This window comes from Phocoena sinus, chromosome 10 (genome assembly GCF_008692025.1).
Source record: "Phocoena sinus isolate mPhoSin1 chromosome 10, mPhoSin1.pri, whole genome shotgun sequence".
NCBI lineage: Eukaryota > Metazoa > Chordata > Mammalia > Artiodactyla > Phocoenidae > Phocoena > Phocoena sinus.
The window spans coordinates 65,325,307-65,335,403 of record NC_045772.1 but is presented as its reverse complement, the minus strand read 5'-3'; the positions used below and the strand labels follow the sequence as shown (position 1 = coordinate 65,335,403).

The following is a 10,097-nucleotide window of genomic DNA, read 5'->3' as shown; positions in this document are numbered from 1 at the left end:
TGAGGGAAAGATACAGATAAATAGATTGTCTGACTGTGTGCACTTATTGTGGGCCTCTGTGGATTCCCTCCCCTGCCCTCCCCCTGGCACCATGCACCGCCCCCCTCCCTCGGGGCGTCTCTGGTCTCTCCTGAGTGGCACGACGCAGGCCCCACCTCCCCGTCGGAGTTCAGAGAGCATCTTTTCTCTTGCACTAATCCGCCTAGAGGTGTGTCTGGGCTTATGCTCAGGAACAAGGCCGCCCCCTCTCGTATGCCTCCCTTCCCAAACCTTGGTCTCTGTTCCTAGTTCACCCCTGGGTTCCACTTGGTGCCAAAGTTTACGAAAGAGGATTCTGTCCTGCCCACGGACTCCAGGACTAACGAAAAATAAAGAACAAAGCACAAGCCAATATGTACTTTCCAATAATTTTTTTGTTTTTAATATCAATTGACATTTCAAAAAATACAGAGGTGTTTGACACAGAATAGCACCATTGTGTAGGACACACACAGTTCCTGCGCCCGGCACCCGAAGGGGGGGTTCTCTTGCCTGGGCTGGGGGGCAGTCACTCAGGGGGCGTTTGACTCACACCAGTTAGTTTCCTGCCTCTGCCTTGACCCAAAGGTCTTACAGGAAGACAATAAATAAATAGAACACCGAGATTTTATTTTGCAGTCTGCCCAGTTCAGGTCTCTTAGAGAAGGGAGAAAAGTCCAAACTGTGAGAGGGTGGGATGAATGGACGTCAGGTCAGGTCAGCCATTCAGTGCAGAGTCCTAGAGTGACTGGGATTGGAAAGTACTTGGGTCCTTTGGGTTTGCAATGGATTGTGTTGTTTCTGGGTTCGGGTTTTTACAAGAAGCAGACAGGCCCTATGTCCACACCGAATTCCTGCTCGGGCCCTCCTATGTCCATGGGTGCAATGTCAATGATGGGGAGGCGTGAGGTCTTCTGCGACCGGTACTCGATCATAGTCTTGCCCCACTTACCGGTGTGTTTCTAGGGGAGAAAGAGAGGAGAGTCGGTGGATGCCTTACGATCCGGTGCCAGCTGCCCTGGACCCCAAAACTGAACACAAGGCACAGAACACACACGGGGGGCCTAGACCTCTCTTGGATTGGCCTCCGCCTCGACTCCAGTCCTCAGCAGCAGGGCCTCCTCCCCCAGCCCTTCTCCTCCCCACTGTCCACAGTGACCCAGCCTGCGAGGGCAGAGGCCCACACACATCGCATGAATGTTCCTCCAGGTCACCGGACACGCTGAGCCAAGGGAGGGGACGGGACAGAACAACACGCCCCTCTCCCTCACCTGTCGCTCTGCGTGTCGTCCCCACATAGCCCGTCACGCTCGTGCCCCTTTAGGGCCACGATGCCTGCTGTGGACCAGCCCTCTGCCTGCTGTAGCCCGGGGCCCCGGGTGGCTCATCTCTCTGGCGGCCCAGCCGGCCTGACTCACCGTGCAGCCATCCTTCAGAACCGTATATGTGAACCTGCTGTTGCCCTCGGCCCGGATCTCCACGTCATTGGAGCCCTGGATGAGCAGGGCCTTCTTGAGGTTGCCAGCGGCTTCGTCCAGGTAGGCAATGCTGTTCTTGCAGTGGTAGGTGATGTTCTGGGAGCCCTCGGTGGACAGCAGGCGCAGGAAGGTCATCTGGACGTTGGCGGTGTTGGGAGCCAGGTTGTCATCTCCATAGCTGAACTGGGAGGGGCAGAGAGCCGTGGCGTGAGGCCCCGGGGGGACAGGGCCCTCCGAGCGGGGTTCGCAGGAGCTGAAGGGGGCTGAGGAGGGGTCACTGGGAAGACATGTTTGCTTCCGGGGAGTGGAGCAAGCCTCCGAGGACTCTTCCTCCACCTCGAAGTGGGAAAACATCCCCCTCCTCCTCTTTCCTTCTTCCCCTTAACTCTCCCCCCGCCCCCATCCAGTGAGAATGTGAGCAAGGCGCTAAAGACTGCCGTGGAGAAAGCAGAGGGGGATTCTGAGGCACCGTCCCTCGCCTAGAGCAAGCGGGGACTCACGTGGAAGCCACCGTTGATGGTTTCTCCAAACCAGATGTGTTTCTTGTCCTTGCTCTTGCTGTTCCACCAGTTCTTCTTGGGAACGCTGGCTGGGCTGGGGTAGACGCAGGTCTCGCCAGTGTCCATGTTGCAGAAAACCTTCATGGCGTCCAGGGTGCAGCCCTGGTTCGGGTCGATCCAGTAATCTCCTGCAGCGGAGAGGCAACACCCCATCAGGGCTCAGACAGGCACAGACACACGCTCCCGAGAGGGCCAGGCCTGCCTGGGGTGACAGAAAGGCCTACGGGGACACCAGGAGCAGAGGAGCAGGGTGTGAGGGCCACTTGCGGCCAAAGGGAGGGGAGAGGGAGGGATCCGGGCGAGGAGACCCGGATGGGAAGGTCCAGGGCTAAACAGGGGGGCAGGCAAAGGGACAGGGGCAGGGCCTGCCTGGTGGATGGAACTCTACCCTGAAGTCACTTCCACCATGTGGCCATGGCAGGACGGGACCAGGGCTGCAGTTTCTCTGCTGTGAAGTGGGGGAGCCACCACCAGCGATAGACCCTTCCAGGCCCGACTCTGCCCCTCCTTCTGAAGGGGGCCGTGCCCAGCGGGCTGACTTCCTATTCTCCGGGGCGGGGATCCTGCCCTCCGGGCTCACCGCTCTTCCACTCAGGGTGGCAGAGTTTCAGGTCCCGGCAGGTGCGAGCGGGGTTCTTGCGGGACCCCTCGGGGCTGCGGATGCTCTCGATCTGGTTGTTGAGGGACTTGAGTGTGGCGTCCACCTCGGCGTCGTGCTGTCTCAGGTTGCCGGCTGCTTCATCGGCCCGCATGTACTGCAGGGGGTCTGGGCCCTTCTCTCTCTGGCCTAGGCCAGCAAAGGCGGACATGTCAATGCCAGGGCCAGGGGGACCTGGAGGGCCAGGGGGTCCAGGATTTCCAGGAGGACCCTGCAGCAGGAAACAGAGAAATCAGCCAGGGATTACAGGGAGACGCCCCTCCTGTGTCCATCCCCACCTGCTAAAACGTACTAGGATGTCTTCTTCCCAGTTCCATGAGGCTGGGTGTGTGTGTGTGTGCGTGTGTGTGTGTGTGTGTGTGTGTACGCGCGTGCGCAGCAGGCCAAGACCAAGAAAACCATAGAATCCTCCCTGTTTTTTCATTAGCCCCCCTCTTCTATGTCTCATGGACTCTGAACTTCCAGGGAGCTCCCAGGATAAAGGATGCTGTCACATTAGCTGCAGGCTGATGCACCGAAAGAAGCCCTTCACGTCAGAGAGCTCAAGCCTCCCGGTGCCGGGAACACCCCAGACAGCAGGAAGGTCACTCACAGCAGGGCCAGTTTCGCCTGAACGTCCACGGGGTCCAGGAGGTCCAATGGGGCCGGGGATTCCATTAGCGCCATCTTTGCCAGAGGGACCGACGGGGCCAGGAGGACCCTGCAGGCCGGGAGGGAGAAAGGCAGTGAGAAGAGAGCCATCGACGAAGGGAAGGTCCCGGAGAAGCCGGGGCTGGTGAGGCGGCCGTCTTGGCAGCACTCATAGCTGCTCTCTTCCCAAGTTTTCCCATTTCTCAGTCATGGAACCCCACGCTGGTCTCCCTGTGGCCAAGAACCGGCAGGACGGCTTCACGGCTCTCTCACTCCCTACAATCCTCTTTGTAAAATCCTATTCCCAGGGAGTCTGTCTGACAGCCGAGAGCTGCTCTCGTGGTCGTCCTATGACCTCAGGTACTTCTCTGGCCACAGTGTCACCAAGCCAGTCCCACTTCTGCTGCTGAGTGAGGCGTCTGAGCCCGAGGCTTCCCCAGAAGCTGTCACATCTCCCTCCTCACCAAACACCGGACCAGCACCCTGGTCCCACCCCGGAGGAAGGGTTCACTCCGTCTCACTTACTCTGGGGCCAGAAGGGCCGGCAGGACCAGAAGTCCCTTGGTCTCCAGCGGGACCCTGTGCAGCAGGAAGAGGCAAAGGTCAGAGGTCAGCACGGACAGGGCCCCGTCTTCCACGTCAGGAGGCCTTCTTGAATACGTATATATCCTGGGAGCTGGGGGAGCGCATACACGTCCCGCCCCTGCGCCCCTTCCATGTGCTTCTCCCTCCAACCCTGAGGAGGCCCGGCACATTTCTCAGGATGATCCCCAGTCGTCTTTGCAGCATGGGAAACTCCAGTGGGCTCTGTGAAGTGGGACGCCTTGGGGAACCAAGCGCAGCCTGCGGCACTCACAGGGGGGCCGGGCAGACCCTGCAGACCAGTGAAGCCACGGTGTCCCTTCAGTCCCCTCTCGCCAGCCTCTCCCGTTTCTCCTTTGTCACCTCGGGGGCCTTGAGGGCCCTGGGAACAAGACACAGAGACACAGGTTTGGTCAGCTCAGGCCAGCCTCTGCCAGCCTCCCCCGAGCCGAGGAGCCCCAGGTCCCTGCTGCCCCCTGGACCTGCCTGTCGGGGACCCAGCACAGCATGCTCAGATACTCACTGGCATTCCCCGGGCTCCAGCTGGTCCTGAGGGTCCCATGGGGCCTTGTGCACCCTGTGGGGAGAGTGGGGGCAGCGTCAGAGCACAGTCAGGACAGGGACGCGCCCGGGGCCTGGGGTGGGGGAGGGCGGGTGGTGGAAAGCTCCCTACCCACGCAGCCACCCTCCTCCACCGTGGCTTTTACTGACTCGAAGATACTCACAGCTTCTCCTCGGTCTCCCTGCTTGCCGACTGGGCCGGCGGGGCCAGGAGAGCCAGGGGGCCCTGGGGCTCCGGGGGCACCCAAGGGACCGGTCTCGCCACGATCACCCTGTCAGGAGAGAGGTCTCCGGCTCAGAGAGGAACGTTCCGGAAGAGGCAAGGAGAGATGTGATTCTGACCCCAGCCCTGCCAGGCCAATGGAATGTCCTCCCGGCCCCACCGTACTCACCTTGAGTGAGACCCCGATACTCACCTTGACTCCAGCTGCACCGTCTCTGCCAGGGGGGCCGTCAGCACCAGGGCTTCCCTGCGCAAAGGGAAACACGCCATCAGAGCTGCCCACCATCCCCGCCTCTGCTTCCCATCCTCCCTCAGGAGCCCAGGTTTGTGCCCTCCCCTCCAGCCAAGGCTTTCTCAACCAGCCTCCTCCTGCCTACCCGCCGTGGGCCCAGCTCTTAGTCTCTGTGCCCTCTCTCTCCCATCACCACCCTCCCATCACATCTGGGCGCTTGGGCTCGGCCCATCTGTCACCCCCTTCTCCAGGACTCCCCTCTCCCTAGAACGGGCTACCCCACAGTGGATCCCACTGCACACCTCGCGTCCAGGTTCACCCGCAGGACCAGTCAGGCCAGGAGGACCCACGGGGCCAGGGGGACCTCGGTCTCCAGATGCTCCAGGAGCTCCCTGCTTGCCAGGCTCACCCTGGGGGACAGCAACAAGGAGAAGGAGTGCGCGCTCCGAGGCCCCTCTGAGCCCTTCTGGGGAGAGCGCTGACCGGGGGTCAGTTCAGACGGTATGGAGTGGTGGCAGCCTCGGGGTGGCCAGGCCACCGAGAGCGCCGGGTGAAGGGCCTCCACCTGAGCCAGGCTGGGCCCAGCTCGCCCGGAGGAAGGGGCATCCCCACTCACCGATGGGCCGGGCAGGCCGGGGAATCCTCGCTCACCACGCTGCCCTGGCAGACCAACGATGCCCCTCTGACCAGCCAGGCCCTGGGGACCTGGAGGACCGTCGGGACCCTGAGGGAGGAGAGGAGGGAGGTGAGAACTTGAGAAGTGACACGGAGCCGCCCCCCGCCCATCCGTGAGGTGGCCAGCTGCCCACTGCAGGGGTCAGGGCACTTCTCTCTGCAGCGCCCGCCCCTCCCCGGCAGCCGCACAGTCGTGCTCCCCCCACTCTGGGCTCTGCGAGCCCACGTGCCCTTCACACTTCTGCTCCAGGGACCTTGGCCCTGGGCTCCCCAGCCTGGGGTGGGACTTACAGAAGGACCGTCATCTCCAGGCTCTCCCTTCTCGCCAGGGGGTCCGGAAGGACCTTGGAGGCCAGGGTCACCAGCTCGGCCAGGGGGGCCGCTGTCTCCTCGAGCACCTTTGGGACCATCTTTTCCAGAAGGACCAGGGGGGCCGGGGGGTCCAGGGTTGCCCTAGAAGGAGCAAATGCAGGACGTGAGAACTCATCTCACCCTTCACCATCCTTCCAGGCTGCCAAAGCCACGGTGACCCTCTGGGGGCTTACTCCACCCTAAGGGCAGCTTGACCCCCACCCCGGGCTACCTCTTCCATCTTCTCTCCCCCAGTGAGCTCTGGCTTCAAGCCAGCCTGGCTTCTCCAGCCTCTGCACACTTTCCTTTTTCTGATCTACCTGGACTCCCTCCTGCCTCCTTTCCTGTGGCCTCAGTCCCACCACTGGTCCTCTGTGGCCTCAGTCCCACCACTGGTCCTCAAGGAACAGCTCCAGCTTCACCCCTGGCCGCTAAGCCTCTGCGCCCACTCCCTCTGCACTTGGCGGTGGTGGTGAGCTGGGGGACTTTCCCCAGGAGCAAGATGCAGACATTCTTACAAAGCACAGTGTGCTCAAGAAGTGTGCGTCCACGATGAAAGCAACTGTACCAGCCCTGTGCTGCCCACGGAGCCAGAAGACCGTGGCCAGCAAGAGGGCCCCCCGCCCTGCTCCCAGCTGTCTACAAGGAGGGCGGGTCCCTGTGGTCAGTTAACTGCTGTTCCCAGGAGTGGGGATGGGCACAAAGACGTGTGGGGGACTGGGCCAGACTCTTCGACCCCTGCCTGTGCCTCCCATGCCTGGAGTTAGGGAGGAAACAGCCGGGGGCAGCACTTACATTGGAACCTGGCGGTCCGACGCGGCCTGCAGCTCCGGGGAATCCGGTGGCTCCCTATGTGACGAGAGGAGGACCCTGAGTACCTCAGACCCTCAGGAGGTCCAAGAATCAAATTTGGGGGCGGGGGTCTCATAGGCTGGTTTGGAAAGGGGCGAGGGGCGCACGGCAGCAAGAGGAGAGCTAGAGAGGGAGAAAGGGCCCCCCAGGTCTGGCCACTGCCTCAGACAGCTGCAGCTTCTCAGCCTCCAGCCCCTGCAGGGGGAGGATGAGGCTGGGGCAGTCAGCGCTGTAGGGGCGCCCTCTCTCCCACCCGGCTGCGGGATGGGCTCTGTGTGGGAGGGGCTCGGGCTGAGAGGGGAGGAGGCGGGGTGGGGTCTCTGAGGCCAGGCCTCCTTCCTGAGGCCTGGGGGGTGGGTGCGAGAGAAGCCACTGCCCCTACAGTGCCCTCCACCTGGCCCAGCGACGGTGGGAATGGGGGCCTCACTCACCGGGGGGCCTTGAGCACCTCGGGCTCCTTTAGGACCAGTCACACCAGTAGGACCCTGGGGAGGAAGGAGGGAGACGGTGAGGCCCCGTCGCCCCGGGGGAGGGCTGTGGGCTTCTGGGCGCGGGTCCCTTCTGAGCCCGCACCGGGGACTCCTGAGAGCTCGGTTCTCAATGACGCAGCTTTATCAGCACTAAAATCCCAGCCTGGAGAGGCTGTCACAGGTGGGCCTGCCACCCCGACCCCTAGGAGACTCGTGTTCTAGGAGCCCTTGGGGAGGGCAGGCCCATCAGGTGTCCTCAGAGCCAGTCCAAGGTCTCCCAGGAGACTGGCCGCTCTGCCCCAGGCCTTCTGTGCTCAGGGAGACCCAGCGGCTGGTACCCTGTGTCGGCCCCCAGCCACACACCCACACCCACACCCTGAAAGCCAGCTTGGCTCCTTGAACCTTTACCCCTGAGCACAAATTCCTCCTCCCTGCAGCCTCCGCGTCCTGTGGCTGCGGCAGCAGGCGCCGGAGTCTGCTGGGTGGAGGGCCCTAAACACAGGCGGGCGTCCCCAGGCCTCCTAGCCACCTCTGCCTGCCCAGGCCCCTCTCCCGGCACCCAGCACCGCCTACCCTGTGGGATCGGTTGCCAGGGGGAGCTCAGCGTTACCCACCTGAGGCCCGGGAGCTCCAGAGGGGCCCTGAGGACCCGGGGCACCGGCGTCACCTTTCTGGCCAGCCTCTCCTTGCTCGCCTTTGGCACCGGGCTGGCCGTCAGCACCCTGTTCCGGGAAGGAGGAGGCCAGTGAGTGCGGGCAAAACACTCGAGGTTCCTCCAAAGGGGCCAGAGACTGTGTGAGTGTGTGCGTCCACCCTAGGCCTGGACACCGAGTCTCGGGTAGGACTGTCACATCGCTGTGGAGATGTGGACGCAGAGGAGCCGCTTCCCTCTTCTTTAAATCCTGTCCTTCCCTCCCCCGCAGGCGGGAAGGTGTCCTTTGGGAATGACTCGAGCTGGCCAGAGTGGAGGGCATGGGAGGGTGGACAGAGATACTCACAGGAGGACCGGCAAATCCAGCGGGCCCGGGGGGTCCAGTCTCTCCACGTTCACCCTGTGAGAGAAGAGGGCCGGGAGGGGTGAGGCTCAGCTGCCGGCCTGCTCTGTTCCCTCCTGTGAGCCCAGAGCCCGCTCTGGCCCAGCCTAGCCTACTGTACAGTAACCCTCAGAGAGAAGGGGGTCGGGAAGCTCTCCATCCTAAATAAAGGGACCCAGGTCAGAAAGCCTCTCGCGGTCAGAGGATCTGGGGACCCGAAGGCCCTCCACCCTAATCACATCATGGGGGGGGATGTGCCTTCTCCCTTCCTTTCTCATCTCTCCTCCCACCCCCCCAGGCCCAGAGGGCAGGGTGGGAGCCGTGCCCGGGGGGCCTGCAGGGCCAGGCTCAGGGGCAGATACTCACCGGGGCACCGCGAGCACCAGCAGTTCCTGAAGGACCAGGAGGTCCAACTTCGCCCTAAAGTGGGTCAGCGGGTGGGGGGGGGGGGGGTGGACAAAAGCCAAGGATGAGGGATGTAGGGTGAGAGGGGGCCCTTCCAGAGCAAAGTGCATCCAGAGAGCCCTGACGGGGGGGACGGGGGCTCTGGTCTCCCCTCCGACCCGTGGCATGTTCTCCCCTTGTTGCTTTGGCCATACCTGCACCTACTCGGGGTCTTTGCTGAAGACACCCATACCCCCATCCAACTGCTCTCCTCGGTGGTGCACACAGCCATGACTTTGCCTCTAAGAAGAGCCCCCACCCTCCACTCCTTGTGGCCGCTGCAAGGCAGGAGGCCGACAGGTATCGAGCGAGGGGAAGAGAGAGCAGTCTTTGGCAGGAGGTGAGAAGGAGATTCGATGGGGGAGGTGAGGCAGAGCGAGGAAAGGGATCCACAACTCACCTTCTCACCGTTGGCACCAGCCGGGCCAGGGGGGCCAATGGGGCCAGTCAGACCCTGGGGGAGAGAAGGCGGAGTGAGGGGCAGGGAGAGGCAGCCAGGGACACGGAGTCCAACAGGGATCCTGGAGACGCTGCACCCAACGGACCTTGGTGTACCCTCGCGTGGCCCCCAGAGCTCCCTCTCACCCTGGGGCCCCCACTTTTGACAGGGAAGTCCTTGTAGTTGCCCAGCCCACAAAACTGAGATAGGAGCAGAGACCATGCCCACACGCTGCCCCTCTGTCCCCTGAGTGCATGAGGTCCCCTGCATCCGTCCCCATCCCAACCCCAGGGAGCCTGCAACCAGCATCCACTTACCCGTCCACCGTCCTTCCCGGGGGCTCCCTCGGGGCCTTTCTCACCAACATCACCCTGTGGGATAGAGAAAAACGGGCCACCTTAGGGAGGCACTCCAAGATCCCCTTTGCCAGCTCAGTGCCCCCCCTGAATGGGGCTCCAGGCAGAGCTCAGAGCCTGGCCAAGAGGGATTTGCTGCAGTCTCAGGGTGGGTGACGAGGAGTAACAGAAGTGAGACGGAGGGAAGTGTCAGGGCAGGATGTCACTCAAGGTCAAATGGAGAGCCTGGGAGGGGTCTCCAAGTTCCTCAAGAGGGTAACGGGGACCCACCCTCACTGCCTGGTGCCGTGGGGAGCGGGAGGGAGTGTGGGGAAGCCCAGCTGTGGCGGAAGCGCGCTCAGCCTGGTACTCACCCTGTCTCCCTTGGGCCCAGCGATGCCAGCTGCTCCTCTCTCACCGGGCATCCCCTGCAGACCTGGAGGGCCCTGAGCCCCAGGGGGGCCACCTGGGCCAGCTGCGCCCTGCGGTGGGAGAGGAGTCTGTGGAGGGCAGCACTTCCCCTGGGCCCCCCAGGCCCCAAGCCCCCTTTCCTTC

At 62.8% G+C, this 10,097-nt stretch overlaps 1 protein-coding gene across 1 annotated transcript in view; it reads right to left on the bottom strand.

Moving 5' to 3' along the window:
* Window positions 1-398: 398 nt before the first annotated feature.
* Window positions 399-10,097, bottom strand: part of COL2A1 (collagen type II alpha 1 chain) — a 30,812-nt gene continuing 21,113 nt past the window's right edge. Inside the window, exons 34-54 of the mRNA XM_032646645.1 lie at window positions 9,917-10,024; window positions 9,525-9,578; window positions 9,169-9,222; window positions 8,691-8,744; window positions 8,289-8,342; window positions 7,905-8,012; window positions 7,252-7,305; window positions 6,764-6,817; window positions 5,909-6,070; window positions 5,559-5,666; window positions 5,245-5,352; window positions 4,904-4,957; window positions 4,652-4,759; window positions 4,450-4,503; window positions 4,201-4,308; window positions 3,870-3,923; window positions 3,307-3,414; window positions 2,637-2,925; window positions 1,997-2,184; window positions 1,437-1,679; window positions 399-980 (exon numbers count right to left, since the gene is read on the bottom strand). Coding sequence (XP_032502536.1) covers window positions 834-980; window positions 1,437-1,679; window positions 1,997-2,184; window positions 2,637-2,925; window positions 3,307-3,414; window positions 3,870-3,923; window positions 4,201-4,308; window positions 4,450-4,503; window positions 4,652-4,759; window positions 4,904-4,957; window positions 5,245-5,352; window positions 5,559-5,666; window positions 5,909-6,070; window positions 6,764-6,817; window positions 7,252-7,305; window positions 7,905-8,012; window positions 8,289-8,342; window positions 8,691-8,744; window positions 9,169-9,222; window positions 9,525-9,578; window positions 9,917-10,024 — 2,271 coding nt within the window. The 3' untranslated portion in view covers window positions 399-833. The remainder of the gene's footprint in view (window positions 981-1,436; window positions 1,680-1,996; window positions 2,185-2,636; window positions 2,926-3,306; window positions 3,415-3,869; window positions 3,924-4,200; window positions 4,309-4,449; window positions 4,504-4,651; window positions 4,760-4,903; window positions 4,958-5,244; window positions 5,353-5,558; window positions 5,667-5,908; window positions 6,071-6,763; window positions 6,818-7,251; window positions 7,306-7,904; window positions 8,013-8,288; window positions 8,343-8,690; window positions 8,745-9,168; window positions 9,223-9,524; window positions 9,579-9,916; window positions 10,025-10,097) is intronic.